Here is a 23,596-nt window from a genome sequence, read left to right as displayed (position 1 = left end):
TCCGTTCCTGTCTCAGTATCAAAACAACATTGACTGGTGGGTGCGGAGGGGGTGAGAATTTCATACTAAATTAAATCCCTCATCACTGCCATCATCGTCACCATCACGACTCTAATAATCATCTGACATCAGTTGTATTATCCATCATCATCATCATCGTCATCGTCATCATTATCATCATCATCGTCGTCGTCGTCGTCGTCGTCGTCATCATCATCATATCATCATCATTACCTGACTACTAGCCACAAACCCATACCAAGGAAAATAAAATATCAATTTTGCTGCAAGCCCTCAGAGAAAAGTAATATACAAATGTTTAAAATCATGTTTTATTACAACGTATCTAATAGTAATAGGAATTTGCACACAACCATGACAACTGCTAAATTAAGCTGAAATGAAGAAAATATAGACTATAAAAAGTCTAAAATGAAAATAAATGTTGTTTTGGGGTAAATTAACCCAAGAACTGGCGATAGTAACCGTTTTTGGGATGTGTCACGGTTTTTGAGGTACTTGGTATAGCTTGTATTGATGGGTGGGTTTTCAGTGAAGACAATTTGGGCGCATTTGGGCAAAGGTGTACTTAAAAACACACAATTTGGGCAAATGTTGGTGTTTTTTGGTTTTTAAAAATGGTATAGAGGCCCTGCATGAAATTATCGATTGGCTCCAAACAAAGGATTTGAACCGGTGTCCTTCACCGTAGTTATGGCGGAGTGCAGTCCATTCAATCAAATGTTGTCATCAACCTATTTGATCGTAGTGCAGGGTTATGTGTGTGAGACGAACTGTCACGGTAGATTGCAATCATGCTTTTGTTGAATGCATTTGAGTAGTCCGCCATATTTACGGGATGATACGTCACACGCAAGGCCTCTATACTGATGGGTTGCATAAACAGCAAAAAGTAGATACATATAGATAAAATGGGCATAATTATGAAAGTCTACGTAGCACATCCCGGTGCATAATTTGTCGAAGATCCCGGGAGCTATCGTATATTGTGTCCCAAATTCCCATGTCGGTATTGTTTGTGACAACTACCCCAACTTTGCCCTGCACTAATATTTTTCCTCCCAGCAGAAGCGATACGAATAGCAAACAACTAGCCTAAGGGTAGATGGACTGGGCAAATCAGGTCTCTGCCATGTTCTGGGAAGGTTTCTTTAATACCGTGAATACGAAAACAGGATTCTAGAAGCTCAATGAAGACCCTAAAGACTCCTGAATCTGTGGGGTCATATATGATGCATATAGAATTGGCTTCATTATTAACTAAATGCAAACTATAGATGGCGCTGTTTATTCTAAATCATATTTCTTTATTTGCAAGGGGTAGGTGATTAATACTGCCATTAAAACTGCTGGAATAGGTGAATCAAGCAACAAGGAAATTTTATAAACATATTTCATCAAACAATAAAAGGAATTATCTGTATTAAAAGCTTGAGAGAGTAATTTCCAGTTATTAAATAACGCCACCAATTTTGTTATTAATAGATACATTTTATATCCGAAAAAGCTATAAAAATGCTATAAAAGTGAATAATTTTGTAAAAGAGGGGAAATCAAACTTGAGAATGACTCAAAAGCATCTGTATACATTAGCATGATATCACATTTAGCTGTTTAAGCCTAAAATTTGGTTGTACATGATGTTTTGTTTGAAAAACTAATAAATGATCCCATTAAACAACCGTGCCCACCCTTCATACGAGTCTGATCCAGATTTAGACCTTTCACGCGGACCTGATCCACATTGAGACCATTCAATGCATATCCAGCTACACATACGACATCAGTCTCACATTTGATAGCTTGCAACTTGGTTGAAATCCATCAATGTCATAATCAGGTAGACTTTCATTAGGCAGTATTGCTGCTTGGCTACTCTGTGAAATGAGTCTATGCAATCTTTTGTCATTTTGATTATGATCATCTGCATGATCTGCGGTAAGTTCTGAATCAGTTTTTCCTATTGTTTTATTTTCGTTATCTTTCGCTTCAACATCATCATCAGGGCTACGGTAGCTCCACAGAGCCATGAGGAAAAAGACCAGAGCTGTGAATTGAAAACCAAACCCAAGAAGAAACATCTTCCATGAGATGGTTTTTGCGTTGTAAAGGAAGCATGATCCTTGGTCTCCGTCGCAGGTCTCTTGCCAGAGAAGACACGATGTATCCAAGGTTGCGCCGTAGACTATGGGACCTGGTATGGTACCTGTAAAAATAATGATTTGAAAAAGCTATCAATTACTTATCTTATTTTTATGATGAGATTTCTGACCCAAGTTGTGTAATATTGAAAATTCTTTATTTGTTAGCTCTTTGGAGCAAAACAACAACAGCAACTTAAACCGAAATCTTAAGGGGGTACTACACCCCTCAATAAATTTGTGACTATTTTTGCATTTTTCTCAAAAACTAATAAGACCCTGGTAACAAAAGTTGTGTATATTATAGGGGCAAGGTATCCAATTACTACACTGGAATTTCAGTGACCCAAGACAAGCGGTTCGATACTTGTGATAGAAAATGAGGTACCGCTAGGATGTACCTCATTTCGTATCATATTTACTGAACTGCTTGTCTTGATTCACTGAAATTTCAGTGTAGTAATTGGATTCCTTGCCCCAATAATATACATAACTTTTGTTACCAATGTATTATTAATTTTTGAGAAAAATGCAAAAATAGTCACAAATTTACCACAGGGTGTAGTACCCCCCACAGTGACATCGCCCCGAAATCTTCATAGTAGAAATCGCCATGGTAGGTTGAATCCACAGCCACACATGGCTATTTTATTCGGACCTTATGAGATGCATATTATTAGCGAAGTGACCTGACTAAGGCTATGACAATAGACGGGGTAATTGATTTCTCACTGTGTGAGCAAGCTTGTATACGTGCGGTCAATGGTTAATATACTGTCTCCACTTGAGTGAGTGCCGCTATAGCCTGCTGCGCGCTGTAGTCCATAGGCCTACAGGACCAACGCAATATAAAATTGAGAGTTTTGGTCAAATTTTGAGTTCAAAGCGCACGGCCAATTTTCAAAGCGCACGCTAACGACTATAATATCTGTTCAACACGTATTTTCAAGTGTATGAGACCACATCTGGTTTCTTGAGAAAAATTCATTTACGGGAGATATTCATCATTTTCTAACCCACTATCCGAAGATTTTCGTCTGATATCAAAATCGTGCATAGCAATTCACGTGTATCGATCCCGTGTATTCATTTTAATGTCTCTGCTGCACCAAATAATTATTAGCCAGGCGATGTCGGTGTGCCCCCTTAACCTGACGGAAAGCACTTGATTGGCTGTTTTTGGAAGTTAGAGCATCCCTGGAGAAGTCTATCAATCTCCATCGTAACCAAAATCAGGCTTGGCTATTAAACATGATCTGTAACCGTGCTTTTATATGGCTGCGACCCGTGCAATATCTGGTGATATGGAAAATAGGGCTAAGATTATGCATTCGCCACATCATGCTACAAATTATACCCAACATCAAGCGCATTGACTGCGTGAACAATGCCCGGATCTCTGCTATGACTACACACCCAACCTCTCATCTACCTAGTAAGGCAGCGTCAACTTCGCACGGTTAATTGTTGTTTGATGACATGTAAAACTGATTCATTTTTAAGACTGTTGAACAATGATGGCGCTATTTATCTAAAATATTGTTTGCATCTTTACCAGGGGTAGACACTTGTAAAATGGTATTAGAACATCAGCAAACAGACTAACAGATGACAAGGGAATTCTCAAAAACTTTTTATCATGAAATGTAAGGTATAACTTATATTATTTGGCTAATTCAAATTTAAAATATATGTAAATAGCGCCCTCAATTTGCACAAAAATGTACAGTGTATAGAATGAAAATTACCACAAAATAGCAGAAAAAAGATGAATAATTTGATAAAGAAACGAAAATCTATGTTAAAAGTTGCTGCAAAATATATGTGTATAATACAGTTTATTAGTGTGACAGCTTTAGGTATTATTTAGGTCTAGAATTGAACATTATAATAATGGTATGTAAGAAAAATTAATAAATGGTCAATCAAACAACCGTGTTTGCATCCTCGGACCAGAGAAGACTTCTCTTCTGCTCGGACACATCCTGATGATGCCAGTGGAGAAGCCCTGTAGAAGATGCTCTTTATGTTCTATCACATGGTAAAAGGAGACCAGTGCGTCAAAGGACAAGCCATCTGACTTATACAGAAGCTGTTGGGGGAAACCAACTACGCCTGCAACCACAATCAACGAAACTAATGGTGGCACATTCTGGCATAAAAAATGTAAATCGCCACCCCTCTCCCCCCAGTTCAATGTTGATGAAAGCACTTTTTCCATTGGGCTCTCCAGTCTCCCCAACATTGATTGAGGGGGAATGGGGGAGGGAAGGGGAAAGGAGAAGGTATATACTTCTCATCAAACATAGTTATACTAATTTCACTGAACTATCAGAGAGCGGCAATGAAGAGTTCCAACATATTGGCAAGGTGTGCCAACTATTAATTTCGTTGACTGCAGATGCTATTACCTCACTACTCACGTGCGTGGAGAAACTTTGTAGTCGCTTGCTCCACAGTCGAATGAAATGAAATGAATGATAACCAAAATATCGACATCGGGGATGATGATATGTGACCGTCCACGGCGAATGAGCCGTAAATTCCTCCCCGGTCAATTTTGTTTTATTTCGTGTTTAAAAATAAACATCATAAACTTAAAAATGGTATATCATTTGACTTCAAACGATATCCAGAAGCGGAGTTATGGTTAGTTAAACTTTGCTCCTTCAACAAAATTATAACTTTTTTCGTTTCTATGTGTGTCTCTTTTTCCACATTGCTGGCAATAAATATCAAACAATCATAATTGGCGGTCATTTCAAATCATCCCCAAGTCAACGAGGTTTAAGAAGGTTCTCTCATTGTTAATTGTTGGTTATGCATACCTATACAAATAACCCACCACTTGAAAAGGATTTAGCACAAGCAAACAAAGACCAGAGCTATTAAAAGTTCTATAGCCATCTAAGGTAGAAGCTTATTATCCACTTCAATAATAGGATTATTGATTGGTGTTGTGACTATCAAAATAAGACAGATGTCGCGCCAGCTTAAGTGACCGATGAATACGACCTTCGTACACATTTTACACCATAACTCAGAATACAATTTAGGGAATTTACGGCTCGTTTGTGCTGCCGGGTCACATATATCCTTTTAAATGAAACGAGATATAGGTTGGTGACAAGGGGTGAGCTTACCTAGCAAGCGCAGAATTAGCCACTGTACACCCAGTGCAAGAGAACGCTGAGACTCTGGAACAGACCTGCAATGACATTTGACTCGTGTAAAATAATGTGTTATATGGCAGGACCAAAAACAAATTATCTAATTGAATGTTAGCGTATCCATTTTGAGATGGGTTCATTCTTCTTGGAGGCATCCCAAAATGTTTTCAAAAATATTTTAAAATTCAACCATGATATTTTAGTGACCCCGCCCGCAAACACTGCCAATTGGGTCGGTAATTTAAAAATAGTAAAACGTTACAACGTTACTGTCCCGACATAATGTTGATTTAATTAATCATTACTCGCCTGACTTAAGGGTACATAAGTATTGAAACCCGATTTGAAATATAACCGACCCCAACGGCAGCACGACGTCAATGGTGAGCAGAAACGTGTTTCAAGGTAATCAATGTAAGCCCCGTGCAAAACCCTCCTAGAGCTTACTAGCGTTAAATGTTCATTTGATAAATGAGATAAAAAGGAAATACTATATCTACCTTAAAAGACATGAAATACCCGGAACGCCCGACATGAAATGGAATATCATCACTATTACAAATGTCACCAGGAACAACGGCAGATAACCGCAATCCTTAGGACATTTCCCAGAAGATGCGGTTAATGTTGAATTTGTATTGGTGAGTTCTAAACAAGAACATTCGGCAAATGACTGCGTGTTAAGATAAAAGAATGACCAAGAAAACGTTAGTTTGTTTGTTTTGCAAAATGGACATTTATGGACATTATTATTGTTTCGATATGGTTATGTTATTAGTTGTTGAATAATGGCTGCTTACGGAGTTACCATATGGATTAAGGATCAAGAGTCTACAATGCGCATGATCAACTTAACTTGACGTCCAAGAGTGTCATTCAACATTTACACTCATAACATGAACCTCCCAATCTCTTGAATTATTACTCCGAAATTTGAAATGCATTTCCTCATCATGTGGTGTTACTTTTTTGCTGCATTCTGGTTGGCAAAATGAGCAATGAAGCGTTTCTAGAATGTTTTTTCATGACAATTTAAGTAGCCTATAGAATATCGACTCGACATTTTATGCTAGGGCCACTCCCGGGGGGCCACTGTTTTGAGGAATGGGTTATTGCTTATGGTATAAATGCACTGTTTTTGAAGAATTTGCTATGCACGTGTAAGAGGCACTGCCTGCAAAAGGGGGGTTATTACCGTTTTCGAACCTAGAGACCGAAAGGCATGTAATTTTATTTCTGAACCACCTAGTACTAGACCTACCTGTGCATCATCTGACATAACGGTGCAGCCAGCAAAACAGGGATCGAAGTATTCCATTCCATTATCACCACATATTGGATTAAATTCTGTCCGTGGGCACCCACAGTTAGTATTACAGTCGTTTGAAAGAACTCTGTCCGAGACCATTCTGGTATTATGAAATAAGTTAAAAGCATTGTTATATAAAAATTCAAACATGACTGTTATAATCTTCTTGACGTCAGATATATAAAGTAACCAAAATTTAGTAGCGTCTTTAAGAAATAGTTTGTGCACAGTATACTTTATAGCCATATGAAAATGACTATAATTATTAATTAATCAAGAATTAATCAAATATGAATTGATATTAATTACTCATTTCCACTGTAGTCGACGTTGACTCCAACCAAATATTCCTGTGGGCACCGCAGCAAAATACCAGACATTGCAATGAGAGCTACAACGATAGAGCCACAACAAAGTTTAAGCATCCCTCGGACTTTAAGCTGCCATCTTTTGGATAGATAACCTCCAAGGAACGTCCCAAATATACCACCTGGTACGGTGCAAAGACCTGTTGATGTTGACAAAGGAATCATGATTACAATAGTGGTGGACAAATAGTGTTGATCTCCATCTGAGAAGAGTTGAAAGGTTTGTTTCCAAATGTTTTAGGATCGCGGATAGAATGATTCACATGAGTTTATCACATGCGTTAATCTGTTTATGCATTCTAGAGCTTTCTAGTAATTGTTGCCGGTCGTGTCACATGAGAAATCACAAATTCACCTTTTCGGTTAATCCCATAAGCCTTTGCGAGTACACATGAGAACTCGTCATTTGACGTCACGCCGACTTGCAATACGCAGTACACAGCAAAAACACTGTTTAAAATGTCGCTGTTTAAAACGATGTTGTTCAAACTTTGAACAACATTGTTTAAAAGACGGCCCTTGAATTTTAAACAGTATGTGTTTAATTCATGAATAATACCGAAAAGGGAACTTTTAAACAACGTTGTTTAAAAAAGATCGAATTTTGCAAAAGAGGGGTTTCCTTCCTTGAAATCAGGGTCAGATTCATCATCATGGCGGATGACTATGTGATTGACTTGCTCCAAAAGTGGGAAATGCTAGACCTAATTGATACATTCAAAGGTAAGCGTTTGGTTTAAATATTGTTTGATGTGATAGAGTATTATATGAACACACAGTTGTGTGTTGTACATGCTAAACGATGCAAGCTGTGCAGTAGCATACAGCCGTGACAAGTACAGTGTGAGTGTAAGCTTAACCACATCAAACATTAAACTAAACACTTACCTCTGAATGTATCATGCACAGATGCATGGGGCTGATGTGCATGTTTTACAGTCAGTTCTTCTTTCCCATTCTCCCAAGTAAATTGATTTCAACAAACAAAAAAAAATTTAAATTTTCAAACAACAAGTTTAAACAACTATGTATATTTTAAACAATTGTTTTAAACAACAGCCATAAACAGGTTTAAACAACTGTTTGTTTTAAACATTTGTTGTTTAAAATACTTTAAACAACTGTGTACATTTAAACAACTAAAGTTAAACAACCCAGATGTTTAAAAACTGTTGTTTAAAAAATTGCTTAAAATTTTAAACAATTGGATGTTTAAAGTTTAAACAACCCAAGGTTGTTTAAACTTTGAACAGAAGTTGTTAGAGTGACCGGCGTAAACAGTGTTGTTTAAAAATTTTAAACAGTTGTTTAAGATATTTTTTACTGTGTAACGATGTTCGATAAACGATGTGCGCATCGGCGTGACGTCAAATGACGAGTTCTCAGGTGTACTCGCAAAGGCTTATGGGATTTACCGAAAAGGTGAAGTGGGATCAGACAGGGTAACTCAATGTAATTCAGTCCCTTACCAAACTTCATTTAAAAATAATTTACATACCCATCAACAGAGACGCCTGTCCAGCAGTCTTTCCAAATTGTGTTTCAATAACTTTCGGTCCAAATGTGGCCATCCCACTCACAATCAATCCTTCAGCGCAGCTAGTAAAAACCAGAAACACAAAGGTCGGGTTTTGAAACAGGTACTTGATGGCACGTGGGAAATCGCTGAGTTGGTTACCAAAGCTTGGGTTTGTTACCTTTTCGTCACTGCTAGACTTGTGGGCTTGAGAGACCTTTTTGGCGCGAACTTTTTGGGTAGCTGTAATTAGGAAGAATTCCAATTATTATTATTTATAGTATCAAAGTTTTAATACCGCGTTTTAGTTATACCTTGTTGTACTGGATACTTGTGCAGATAACATAAACAACAAACAGTCGTAAAGCTGAGATATTGCTTAACTATTCTTGCCGGAGCAGTGGCGTAGCCAGCACTTTTTCAGAGGGTGGGCAAATGGGACAAAGCAAATTTCAAGGGGGGGGTGGGCAACTTTGAAGAAAATGGTCAAAAATGGGCTAAAAAGTATTTTTAAAAAGCATTCTATCACGGGGGAAAGAGGGAGCAGCTGTACCATCCTTGTCCCCCCCCCCCTGGCTACGCCACTGAAATGGAGATACACAAACAGGAAAACGTACGTTTCTATCAACCTGTGATTATGATCATTCATAATCTTACGGGTCAACCGTCAAATCAAAACTCGACCGCCGGTTAACCGGTGGTTAACCGGCGGTCGAGTTTTGACTGAATACTTTGTAATGATCATCGTAATCATTACCATCATTAATCATCATCATCCTCATCACCATTATCATCACCATCACCATCACCATCATCATCATCATCATCATCATCATCATCATCATCATCATCATCATCACATACAACCACACCAATAGAAATCATATACAGTATTAACTGCAACTCATCTGAAAAGCATACTATTTAAAACAAGTCATCATCATCATCATCATCATCGTCGTCATCGTCATCATCATCGTCATTGTCATGGTCATCATCATCGTCATTGTCATCATCATCATCATCGTCATCGTCATTGTCATGGTCATCATCGTCATTGTCATGGTCATCATCATCGTCATCGTCATCATCATCATCATCATCATCATCATCATAGTCTTCATCATCGTCTCAATTCCTCGTTCCTCATTTTTCGGGCATTCCTTCCTTTAACACACCGTCAGTGAACGTAACTTCGTAAAGCTTACCTGGTAATTCTTTTGGGAATCCTCCGATAGGTATAGCGAGTAGACTAGCACAGATTCCAAAGATGAGAAAACCTAACCACCATGCCCCTACCCAGCCTGGATCATTAGGGGTAACGTCTAGGCTGTATATGATACAGTTGTATAAAGAGAAATACGTGACCATTGTATAACTCATTTTCAGCTGTTTAGACCATTACTGTAACTGGTACTTTCCTCCCGTTGATGGGGGTAAACATAAAATAACGAAGGCGAGGACAAGAACTCAAGAAATGTACCAATAACGAAAGTCAATGTTTTGGGTTAGGATTAGGGTTTAAGTTATGGGTTCCGGGAGAAGTAGGGTGAGTCTAATGTTAAGGTTTTATAATACTTAAATATTATCTTAAAAGGTTTGGCATGCTAAAAATAGTTGAAAACGGCACATTATTTGTCATTATAGCCTCTCCAGGTCATGGTATATAGATTTTCATGTTTTTCAATATGTCACCGGCGGCCATTTTGAAAAATGAGCTATAAATAGATTTTCCCGCCATTTTTTGGGAGGGACATAGGAGCCATTTTTTCTTAAAATATGTCCATTTAGTCAAATCCACAGAGAAACAAAGGTATGCTATGAATGGTCACGGATCGTAAGAAAATGATTATACTATTGGGTTTTCGGACTAATGACGCTTCGGACTACCGACCTGTTAACAAAAGATGATTCTCTAGCCATCAAAAGGAAACTTCGTACACAAACAGAATTATCGGGACACGTAAAGCGATGTTATTTTAAAAAAAAAAGTAAACTAAGGGCTCTGGTAACAACGGATGCACAGTATTTTGTGGGACATTAGAGCACATCAGACATATCGAATTGTATTCTGAATACGGGGAATGCTCTTCTAATATCAAATAATTTTGAATTTCCAAAATCAAAATTATTTGATATCAGAAGGACATTCTTCATTTTCAGAATGTAATTTGATATGTCTGGTGTGCTCTCATGTCCCACAAAAAATATTGTGCAAACGTTGTTACCAGAGCCCTTAAGAAAAACACAAAAGAACGTTTTGATTGGTGAACGGTCCCTAAAGATGGCGTAGTTTAGTCTTTTATTTTCTGTTAACAACTTTGTATTAGCATTAAAGAGGAAGCCCCACCAGAGCAGTTCTTATGGGGTGAACCAAACCTGCCTGGTTATCAAATTAATCATTGACAAGGTAATCTCTGAATTGATGTTTTAATGTTATTGCATTAATTAGCACCTCTCAGATTCGGAGATAATCTTGTCACTGATTTATTTCATAACCAGGAAGGTTTTCCCCCAGAAGAACTGCTCAGGTGGGGCTTCCTCTTCCTCTTTTAGGTAACATTTATATCTTGATTTAAACTCTGACCTTGAAATATCCACTTGTCCAATATCTGTGTATATGTTAAGAAGTGATCCACCGCCCATATATCCAATGGCAGGACCCAATGTCGACATTGCGAAGAAAATGCCTATAGCAAAATCAAATAAATCACTGCAATAGTTTAAGGTGCAGGTGGTACGTAAACAAAATGCAAAATTAATCACAAAATTTATCAGTGGGTGTAGTACCACCTTAAAGGGGTATTTCGTAATCCTAGCATCCTCTTTTTATGACATTTTTCAGAAGATATCCACGAAAAAAGCTTATTCCCAAGATTTAAGTTGATTCCGTTTTGCGTTTGTGAGTGATGCATAATTTGGACAGTGTGTTGTAATTTCGTTCTGGTACACCAGAACAGAACGTACTCGTATTTCAAATTTAACCATATTTTGCTAAATGAATTAAAACCCTAGTATAAAATTGTTTTTAAAATGGGGGGTCATTGGGTAAAACAAAATGAAAAAAAAAGGGGGGGGTTAGTGGGCATACAATTTTGAAAAACGGAGGTCTTCGGGGTAGAATCTGTCAAACAAATGCAGCAAAATCATATTTGTTTGTTCCAAATTTACAATACAAATTTGCAGAAACGAGAGAATTTGACATTTCGCATTAGCTTCCACTGCTTGAACAGAAATGATCATGTATCACTTCCTATTTCAACCAAATCGACGGTAATAACTCTGTCGGAGCGACGAGTTTGAACTTTAAACTTTGAGCTATCACCATTTAACCACAGATTTCCTCAGGTAAAACTCACTTCCTGGGAACCAATCACCACATGAGGTCAGTTTTGTAACTCATTGACCCATCTGTCCAGTAGAGAGATGGCCGTATTTGCCGGAACGGGTTAGGGTTAGGGCTTCCGGCAAATGCGGTCATCGTCACTCTCATATACTGCCTCTATCCCGGCTCTAGCTATAATGACAGCCTGGTGATCTGGTCACCTCAGTGACACATACTAACCACAGGAGGGAACGTGAATTCTGTTCAGGCAAGGGCACCTAATGCGTATAATTTTATGGTATTTTGATGATGATGATCAAGTTCTGAAAAAAGGGATAATTGGCATGATTGGGTAGCCGAACTTAAAAGGTCATCAGATTTGATTTTTTTTAAAGGGGTCACGGGGACTTCAAAAAGGGGTGGCATATTGACAGGCACATACTCGTCAATTCTAAAATCTAGTGTCCCCTAATCGTTTGAATGGAGCCGGTAGCGAAGTATGCACCGCATCTGTTTGCGAGTGTAGTTATTTACCCGGATTATTGAGGAGATCGCATAATGGTATTCACAGTTATTACTTGCTTTCATCGAGAAATGAACCGAGAACCTCGCACATCAGAGCCAAAGTTCCACACTTACCTAAATATAAAGAAGATTGATGCACTGTTACCGATTCATCCATCAGGGAAACACCGAGGCTAAAAAGAGGTGTGCACCCTATACCATGGATAACTTGTGCTGCCAGAAACACATACAAATAGTTGGATAAGTTAACAGAATCAGATGACCTTTGACATTCATTAGGAGAATCTTCCACACAAAGTAAAGATCCTGAAATATTGGTATGTAAGCCCGTGAGAAAATGTGGTAGAGCAAATACGACAGAGCCGACGGCCATAATAACACAACCAAAAGCCACCCATCTTGCCTGGTTTAGATAAAAGACGAAAAGATGGACATAAAGAATCAAGATAAGTATGAGTTTGGCAGAATACAGAGGGCGCAGCACGGCAGCTCTTAAATCGACCGTATACCGCACTCTTGCGCTGCTCAATCACGCTGAACCACCGTTGAATAATCGATATGTTCAGACCGTTGTCATACATAAGTTAAACTTATAAGCACTGTAAAAGGTGCGGGCAACGCCGCTCGCAAGCGGTGTCAAAGGTACCTTCTGTACCCCCTCTGTTGGTCAATGTACATTAAGGTTACTCTTGCTTTCTTACCCTGTGGTGCCTTTCTATATTGGAACTCCATTAGTAACGAACTCAAGTATACTTTGATACTGATTAAAGGATCGAATCATTATTCGGCCTTCTGCCAAACTCATAATGATGTATCAATATTAGAAAAGCGCTTTACAGAAACAATATATATGTTATAAAACATGAAAATATATAGGCTTACATGTTCACGAATTATCATATCAGGTAAAAAGCATATTTTGATAACATGTTTCTGTTTTACTTGAAAATACCCGTATCAGAAATAATATATAGAAGAGTAATGAGACTGTCTATAGATAGACAGTCTCAAACCTGCGCTCAAATGGGAAATGGCGTCCACTTTATATTTGATATTGATGTAGTTCATTTGGTAAATTAATAGAGTATCTTTAAGATATTGTTTTTGTTTATAGTGTTCGGATACTTTTTGTGCTCAGTATACATTCGTTTTTATAATAAAACAACAACAAAAAACAACTGAAAAGAAAAGGTCAATAACTTGAATAATGTTCCGGTAGTGGTAGTCTACAGATGAGAAATTGATTCAGTTGATTAGATAGTGTAGCCAAAAATGTCATGCACACCCGGGCATGCACATAATACACATATTATGTATTTGTAACCTTGAACAGAAGTGATACCATTCAAAAGGTTTGATTTTGTTACCAAAATAATCCTTACAACACTAGGCACCTTATGATTGCACACTATGAGCTGGAAGTTAAATTTAAATTGAATCTGCATTATTGTCATAGAAACTGTTATCAGCCAAAATGTAAAGTGCAACACTATTAAAATACATGAGAGCCAGATGGCCCAAGTACAAAAACCCATATATCATTAAATAACGTTTTTGTACTTAGGGCCTTTTGGCTCTGACCCCCCGATATATTTATCGTACCTTGTGACTTCTTTCTCCATAATAACTAACGAACACGACCAAGAGTGCAGTTGATATATCATATGTACTTGATATTACACCTGTTTGAGTGCTTGGTAAATCAAACCGCCTTTCCAGGGTTGAGATAACTACATTTATTAGACCATTGATGACAAGACCCTAAAAGAAACACAAAAATAATACACAGTTATGAAATAGAAAATGCTACATAATATATAAAGCATGACTGGAATAAGCCTGAATTTAATCTATGCTTGCTACACTGCAAAAACAAAATGTTTATATTTAAAATACGATAGTTTATATTTAAAACTCCTGACTGATACACCATCTACAGTTGGGGCCGGCAAACCGGAAATGGTGATCGTGAAAGATCTACCATCATCATCCTGAACATGTATATATTGACCATGAAACCGCCAATCGTGAGTAAAATGCTAGCTGGTTTAATGCAAAGAAATTTATTCCACAAAACCGATATAGTGTGTATTTGGAGCAATGATCATGATGATTCAGCAACTTCAATACACATTTAGTTAAACATTACGAGAGACGGTTAATATGTTCCCGCAACTATTATATAATTATATCTCCACTCAAGCATAACTTTAGGAAGCAATATTATGTTTCATGTGATCCTGAACATAACGATATTATCTGTGGTGTTCCACAAGGGTCGATACTAGGCCCCTACTTTTTATTTATTTATTTATTAGACTTCATCACTGGTACATACATGTATAACATTATTGCACATCAAAATTTTGAAAAATATAATATAAAAGCTTTTTTTTTTTTAAAAAACATGTTAAAAGACCAGCAAATAGGCTGGGATAAACAGGTGTAAATTCACCTCTAGAACCATCCCACCTAGGAAAAAACCTAAATAATTTGGAAAAAAGAATGGAAAGCCAGGGGTAAGACCTTAAATGGGCCTACAATTTGGGCAACGGCAAGTGGAAAACCAAGTGCAGGTATCAGAAGGAACAAATTTGGAATAAAATTGAGACTTCAAAAAATCCAAAGCTTGAAATTTGAAAGAAGAAATGGAATTGGATAATCTGGTTTCCAGAGGCAGCTGGTTCCACAAGGGAACAATGCGGTTGAAGTATGATTGTTTGTGGGATTCAGTCTTACACCTCTGAAAAGATAACATAAGAGGATCTGCAGAGAGCCTAGTGGTGGGATGGTTCTGTTGGTTTTTACTTTTAAAAACAACAAACTTATCTACATCTAAATCATATTGCCCCATCTTACATCTATGAAAAAAGCCAAGATCACCGAGTTCCCTTCTGGATGATAGTGGAAGGAGACCAAGACTGGTCAACCGCTCTTTATAGTCCTTGTCAGGATAGTGCATAATGAATTTGGTAGCCCGTCTTTGGACACCTTCAATAAGCTGGACATTTTGTTTTGAGGTCCCGCTCCAAAGACAGCTACCATACTCAAGGTCACTCCTGACAAGGGCAGTATAAAGAGTCTTGGTCACTTTAACTGGTGCATTAAAACCAACTGTTCGCATGATCATCCCCATTTTTCGATTGCTCTTTTTAACCACTTGTTTTACATGAATACTCCAGTCAAGTCTGTCTGAACATTAACACCAAGATCTTTAATGGCATCAATTTTTTCAAGGGTAATACCATTCATCTTATAGGCAAATTGAACTTGATTTATGCGTCTGGACATGGTAATAACCTGACATTTTGAGGGATGGAAGTTGAGCGCCCACATCAAACTCCAATTATACAAAGCATCCAAGTCTGATTGCAGTAGCTTACAATCAGAAATACTGCTAATATTTTTGTAGCACTTGGAGTCATCCGCAAAAAGAGCAACATTTGCATGATTGGCAACGCTGGGCAAGTCGTTAATAAAAAGAACAAAAAGTAAAGGTCCCAAGATCGAACCTTGGGGGACGCCAGAAATGACAGGGAGCCAGTCAGAGTTCACCCCGTCAACAACCACTCTCTGCTCCCGTCCAGTAAGATAAGCACTAAACCAGTTCAGGAGGTTGGAATGAATGCCAAAGGATTGTATTTTGTGCAAAAGAAGTTTGTGGGAGACGCTATCGAAAGCTTTTGAAAAATCAAGATAAATCATATCGACTTGCCCAGCATTGTCCATAGCAGCACTAACCTCATGAAAAACGGTAAGGAGTTGAGTAGTAGTTGACCGTCTCTTAATAAAACCATGCTGAAGATCATATAACTTGGACTTTATTTCAGGGAAGATAACATTATAAATGGCCCTTTCCATTACCTTACCGCAAATACATAAAAGTGAAACTGGACGATAATTACCAACTTTTTGCTTATCAGATTTTTTGTAAACTGGAATTACATTGGCCTTCAACCAATCACTGGGTAAATTACCTGAATCAATTGACATATTAAAAATATGACAAAGGGGAGATGCAATCTGGTTAGCACATTCCTTTAGGACACGCGGAGATATGCCATCAGGTCCAACGGCTTTAGTAACATCTAGATTTTTCAAAATGTCAAGCACATTGTCAGCCTGAAGTTTAATATTGCCAAGGGATTCATGTTGGAAAATTGGCACATCAGGAAGTGTAATGTTTACCTTAGGCTGGGTAAAAACAGAATAAAAATAATTGTTGAACATTGTAGCCTTGCTTGTGGCAGTAGCAGCACACTCATCACCACTATAAATTGCTTGGGGCAGAGATTTTGATCTGGTCTTAGATCTAAAAAGGACCAGAACCTTTTGGGTTCTCCAAGATGGTAGTCCCAAACCCGTCAATGTAATCTTCATACTTGTATGAAATCATGTTCTTTAACTGGTTGCGAAGTTTACGAAAAGTCGCCCAGTGGCTTTCAGAGTTAGTTTTTTTGGCCCGCTTCCAGGCAGTGTATTTTTTGTTCCTAAGATGTCTGACATCAGAATCAATCCAAGGAGGTGTAGTACTATCCCTGATTTTAATCTTGGGGATGTGCAAGTCCAAAATACTATTAAATATGTGAATAAATGCTGCCCATGCAGAATCAACTGATATAGCATCATAAACATCACTAAACTTAGTACAAAACAACTCGGATCTAATTAGATCAAAGTTAGCTTTCTTAAAGTTATACACATAGCGAGGAACTTTTTTGAGTCTTTCAACAGACGTTGCAATGCAAAACTCAAGAAGCTTATGGTCAGTTGTGAAGATTTCATCTGACACACCCAAATTAATAACCTTGTCCGTAGATGTTGTAAAAAACAGATCGAGTATGTTATCACATTGCTTACGAGACGGAATAAAATTCAATTGAGTTAGGAAAAATGAATTGATTACATCACAGAACTCCTGCTCAGCTGTGGACAATCTATCCTGGCATGAAATGTTGCACCCTTTTATTGCGGGCAAAATAAAATCACCAACAACATGTAACTGATCATAAACCATTGCAACTTTCGCCAAGGTCGACTGAAAACTATGTATGTTGAACGAACAAATATAAAGCATTTCACACGATTGCGGGAAATTACGTCACACACTGATCTGTGTTGTCAGTATGCATGGTATGTACCCAATATAAGTTTTCATTCATATTCGTTCACATTTGTTGTCATGTTTAATGAAGTACAACAAATTATTTTTTATTGCAAAACAAATTAAGTGGTAGCTCCGTGCAACACAAGATACAGTACAATCCAATGAATATCTTTCTATTATCATGATTATAGCAACGACAGAGAGCGCGGGCAAACAAATGAAACATTTGGATATCTTGTGTATTGAAAGAGAGAGTTTTTGTATTCAGAATTGGTAAATCCATATATGAAACTTTGAAGTTATTGATACACTTATAAAACAATGCAACAAACGAAAAATGATGTCACCAATCAGTCCCCACCAACAATACTTTATTACCTGTACAAGTGCATAAAGACAGAGGAATACAAGAAGCCATTGTGGCTGGTTAAATCTTTGTATCCAGTCTGGCGACCATCCACACCATCCATATCTGTACTCTACGAAGACATCATCATCATCGTCGTCTCCATAGTCACTGCTGATGTCGCCTTCATGGCTGATGCTATCTTCAACGTTATTTTTGCTTGAACTTCGGAGTTGCGTCCCATTTGGTAATTTATCCATGTTATCTGTTGAGTTGATCGAATGTGTGTTACTACTAATTCCGTTCATGTTGGTGAGACCGTAAATACAGAGTTTGATGAAAGTTTACAGTTATAATCTTCAGTATCTGACAAGCTTTTGGTATTCCGTATCCAAATTATCAAGAGCGAGCCTAAAAGGGTATAGTCCGAATGCTTCAGTCCCATACAGAACAAAATGTGCGTCGCGTCGATACTCTTTTGAGGTTTTGCACAGTACCGGAAGAAGAAGAATGTTCACTTAACTGACAACCGTCAAAGAATAGATGACGTATAAAACAAAACATAACTTACATAAGCTCAGAGAGGATACCATGATACATACGTGCATGCGATATATGCGTACAGATACATGTGAATCTAGTGTTCCTGTCCTGACAACGGGTGAAGGACGATTTAGAGTGATAGGATACAATAAAGGGATGTACTGATATCCTGATAGTATATAGGTCCTTATCAGGTACAACACCGGGTAACTTTATTTTGTGTAGACCCGGTAATACATGTAAATATAAGAAAACAGTTGCTGCTGCTAGAGCTACTGAATGAATGGAATCATTAGATTGGAACTGATTATGTAAATGAAAAAAATGTATCGATTGACTAGAACCTCTGGACTGAAACTAATTCGTCTAACTGTCATGCTGGGTGCTACTTGTTTTTAGTTTATTTTGATTTAACCTTCGACGAACTTTCAATCGTGCTTTCAGTGAACACGCTTCTCCCAATCCAAGGTGCGCTTTACCAGACACAGTGTCATCGCCCCGATATCTTCATGGCAGAAATCGCCATGGTAGATTGAATCCACAGCCACGCATGGCCATTTGTATCGACCTGTTTAATAGTTTTGAGTGGCATAATAGGCCGAAGGACATCTGACTAAGGCTACTGACAATAGCCCCGATTACCTCGGTGACTGACCTCGCTGTGAGTCGAGCATGGTAGCCATAGTGCATATTCTTTTAGACTACCTTCACGATTGGCCGATACACTGCGCTATAGACCACTTTAAATTATTGTTTATCATCAAAGGCGAGGGATTGGTCTGTCGATATGCCCGAACGAACCGCTTCACTGTTCAATGGCTTTCTTGTACTATATGAAATGTGGTGGGAGATTTAAAATACACATGCCCTGAGCAGACTACGATGCGCACGCACACTGCAGGGCAAAGAACAATGGAAAGTACCATAATGCGTGCGCATACTGCCGGGCAATGACTTCACATGTCAAGTGGTCTATATAATTCGGCACATATAAATCAGAATTATTGCGGCACATCGTCATCATCCCTATATCTTCGTGTTAAAAATTGCCGTGATAGTACAGTGAATCCTCTCGTTTTTTAACAGCTACGCATCGCGATTTTGTTCGAGATAGGCCGAGCGACTCAGGCTAAGCATACCATGACTATCATATGAGATACCACAGCGTTTCTATATTCTACACATTATTACGATTTGTGCATGCTCTAGTACCCCATATGATGTTTCTATTACAAGAAAAAAAATTGTTTTCAGGTAAAACCAGGGTTTTGTTTCCAGTATACTCACTCGAAAAGCAGTACACTAATTAGCGGGGCCTTGCAGCTTGCTGTGGATATCTTTTACTGCATTTTTAATGTAAAAAATTTGAAATCCAATGTAAAAATTGAGATATATTAAATTTTGAGAATGACAATTATACTTTATAGGTATAATTTATAGGGGGTGGAATTAGCACCAACTTTTTTTTCTGCACCTCTTAAAATATGTAGCTGACCTATCTTAACATAAAAATCAACTTCATTTTGAAATCAAATAATTCTAACCCCCCTGTACATACCCCCTGAAGATTTGAAATTAAGGTTGCCGAATTCGGAAGACTTGCACTGTACAAAGGTATAGGGAATTTGTGACCTTCAGGATAACATTGTTCAAATACAATTTATTACCACAAATGTGGTAATTGTTTGGCAGACATAAAACATTTATTGTATGATATTTTGCATTTAATATTCAGTCAACTTGGGGGCACAAAGGCCTACCCCTATACATTCACGCAGATATCTCAGTTCATTGAGCTAAGTACTCACTAAAGTCAAAGTTTCTCTGTTTTATATTGTATTTGTAACTAACCTACTTGGTGTAGAACATAAACAGCAGCATTAAAATCACCAATGCTTGCTTCAGCTAAACCATCAACATTGTTCAGATCAACCTTCAAGATTTTGGCATAGGTGATTAATGGCAGGTTCTTATAATCCTTTTTCAGTCTAAAATGTCACTACTTTTTGGTATTGACAGAGCTGGTCTACAGGGGGGGGCACTCCAACTTAAGAGGTGATGCATATGTAGGGCTGTTAAGACCCCCTTGTTCAACATTGCTGTCACCCAAAGACCCCATCCCATATTTTTATGAGCATGTGCTCTGTCACCCAAAAGACCCCATAATTCCTTTTGATCTGTCACCCAAAGACCCTTATATTTCCATTTGAACAGCAACACGTCATCTATCACTGATTTTGTTACTTCTTTGGAAATTACAAGCCATTAAGAACTCTCACCCAACGCCTCCATAATTTAGATCGAAATGGTCCGTCTCTCATCCAATAACCCCATATTTGGTAAATTTTGCTCTCACCGAATGCCAAAATAATACACTCTCACCCAATGACCCCATATTTTTGATATTTTGCTCTCACCGAATGCCACTTGGTGCGAAAGTGCTAGCCTTACACCTATATCCATTCATATATAGTGAAGGAGACTTCACTATCTATGATACATTTCATATTGAAGTGCCCCCGGGCCAGTTTACCTCATCTAGGCCCACCTAGATCTTTCTGAAGATCCTTATTTCTTCTTCTATCCACCCTAACATTTGCGATTTCTTTGACAGTTAGACCTTCCTTGTTAAGCACTTCCTGTTTCAGATTCCAGTCTTAAATAAGGATCTTCAGAAACTGAAAAATCTCGGTGGGCCTTTCACAACTGCAGATGAGGTAGACCAGAATATAAATAGTGAAATAGAAGAAGAGGGAAAGGTGTCAAGACTTTATCCTGAAGTACGGTACGCCCGAATACTGCTCTGTCAGACTAAAAAGGGATTACAAGAACCTGCCATTAATCACCTTTGCCGACTCTGAACCCCGGCTCTGAACAATATGTTACATCAAAGGCTGAAGCAATCATTGGTGATTTTAATGCTGCTGTTGATGTTCTACTTACCAAGTAAGGTAGTTACAATATAAAACAGAGAAACTTTGACTTTAGTGAGTACTAAACACAATGAAATGAGATCTGTGTGAATGAATACATGCTGGGGTATGTGCCCCCCCCCCTGTTGACTGAATATTAAATGTAAAATATCATACAATATATGTTTTTATGTATGCTAAGCAATTATAGACTCTAAAAATTACCACATTTGTGCAAATAAATTGTATTTGAACAATGTTATCCCGAAATCACAAATTGCCTATACTTTTGTACAGTGCAAGTCTTCCGAATTCGGCAACCTTAATTTCAAATCTTCAGGGGGTATGTACGGGGGGTTAGCTTTATTGATTTGATTTTTTCTTTTTGATAATTTATTATCTATGGTCTGTACATATTTTAAGCACTGCAGAAAAATAATACCTGTTATTTTGTAAAATAATTCCACCCCCTAGTATAAAGGAACGCGTTTAGCCCATCATAAGTTCCAGGTGCACGTCCTATAACACAATGCATTATGTAAACTTTCTTTATCTGTGTCAATAATAGAATATTGATTTCGACGGAGTATTGAGCTGCATGGAAAAAAATATTTATAATACAGGGTGTTGACACTGTTTGCGGAATTATTGTCAGTTTTTGACTCAAGACGCAAGCTACTGTCTCAAAGCGCACGCCAACGACTATCATATCTGTTCAAAATATATATTCATGTGCAAGGAAGCACATCTGGTTTCTTTATACGAAATCATTTACGGGAGATATTCATCATTTTCTACACCGGTATCCAAAGATTTTCTTCTCATATCAAAATCGTGCATAGCAAATTCACGTGTATCGATCCCGGGTATTTATTTTAGTATCTCTGCTGACAAAGTAATTATTAGCCAGACGATGTCGGTGTGCCAGAGGGGATGGTACTAAATTCACGGTTTTTGTATTAGCCACGCAAACGTTTTGTTGGCTTGCTCTCAACAAAGTGGGGGCAATGTAACGATCACATCAGCTCTTACTCGACCCATGTGATTGACGTAAGTTTAGCGAATCGTACCCGTTGAAGAAAAAAACGCCCTCAATCGCGGTCACGACCGGCGAAATGGGGTCAATTACTATTTATTTATTTATTTATTTATTTATTTATTGGAACATACACTTTTGTATCAGTGGCACACGCCTAACCAGCGGTGCGTTCAAAAACAACAAATATACATTATATATAAATAAGAAACAGAATTATAATACAATGGAATATAGGCCTACATGCAAAATTATGGCCTTAGTACAAAAATTAAAGGAAAAGAAATTGCCTGTCTGAACCCAAGTTGACTTGAAATGGGTCCTTAGCAGGAAAAATAAAACATAATATAGATTAATGAAAAAATACAATTATATTATATACTGGTATGACATGACAATTAATGGACATTAAATATCTTTCAAGACAGAGGATCTCAAGGACCATGCACGTTTTAAGTAACTTTTACAAAACATATCAAAACAATTGTTGACTTGTACATTCTCACGGTCCCATGAGGTTCCCAACATAAGGCACAGTTTCACATCTAAGTCCCCCACCATAAAGATTTGCCAGAACATTTCTAAGTTCTGTTCCGAAAGAGTACGCTCGAGCTCGGAGAATTCTTCCGAACGAATAGCATTCAAGGCGGTGCATGTAAAGAGGAAATGGCGAATATCTTCTTTATCATTTTTACACATGGGACAATTTTCGTCCATACCTACATTCCAGCAATGAATTCTACCATTTAGGGGTAGCGTGTTAGACCGTGCCTTAAATTTGAAACTTGCTCCTCGGAAATCAGTTTTTTCCAAAAGATACTTCTCCAGTCTCAATTCTTTCTTATACAAAACATAGTCATTAAGAGAAGATTTAGCTTTAGCGTTATCATACCAAGTGCACTCGTACATTTGTTTGTTAGCTTCTTTAAAACACGTTTTTGCCCAGTGTGGATTTGCCGTGGAATCATACCCAAAAAGATGGCCTAGATCGCATTTATTTAGAGCGGATCGGACAGAAGACAGCCATTTAAATCTAATGTGATCGATATTACAATCAAGACTTAATAATGTATTGAACAGTAATTTTGGCCATCGGTGCATGTCCATACAATTAAGGCGCGCATAGAAATTTACCTTGATGCGATCTTGAATAGAAGCAATTGATTCCCAGTAAAGTCCCCGTAAAGAGCGGCGATAGGGGTATTACGAGAAGCCTTCAGGATTGATCGCGCCATTTGTGTTTGAAAATTTTCAATACGTTTGGCATCCGCTACATT

The 23,596-nt window shown here is 37.9% G+C and overlaps 1 protein-coding gene across 2 annotated transcripts; it reads right to left on the bottom strand.

The window, feature by feature from the left end:
• Window positions 1-641: 641 nt before the first annotated feature.
• On the bottom strand, window positions 642-18,281 carry LOC140150746 (solute carrier organic anion transporter family member 4C1-like). Of its 2 annotated transcripts, XM_072172845.1 has the most exons (11): window positions 17,861-18,281; window positions 13,978-14,136; window positions 12,490-12,778; window positions 11,113-11,215; window positions 9,734-9,855; window positions 8,508-8,768; window positions 6,951-7,149; window positions 6,594-6,741; window positions 5,833-6,005; window positions 5,306-5,370; window positions 642-2,227 (listed from the first exon to the last, which is right to left on the bottom strand). In XM_072172845.1, the coding sequence occupies exons 1-11, from the start codon at window positions 18,134-18,136 to the stop codon at window positions 1,791-1,793; spliced, it is 2,232 nt and encodes a 743-aa protein (XP_072028946.1). In that variant the 5' UTR covers window positions 18,137-18,281; the 3' UTR covers window positions 642-1,790. The 2 variants fall into 2 exon arrangements, with proteins under 2 accessions (XP_072028946.1, XP_072028947.1); XM_072172846.1 differs by lacking the exon at window positions 5,833-6,005 and having other exon boundaries at window positions 1,895-2,227.
• Window positions 18,282-23,596: the final 5,315 nt, after the last annotated feature.

This window comes from Amphiura filiformis, chromosome 4 (genome assembly GCF_039555335.1).
Source record: "Amphiura filiformis chromosome 4, Afil_fr2py, whole genome shotgun sequence".
Lineage (NCBI taxonomy): Eukaryota > Metazoa > Echinodermata > Ophiuroidea > Amphilepidida > Amphiuridae > Amphiura > Amphiura filiformis.
The sequence above is the reverse complement of the archived record's forward strand: the minus strand, read 5'-3'. Positions and strand labels throughout refer to the sequence as shown.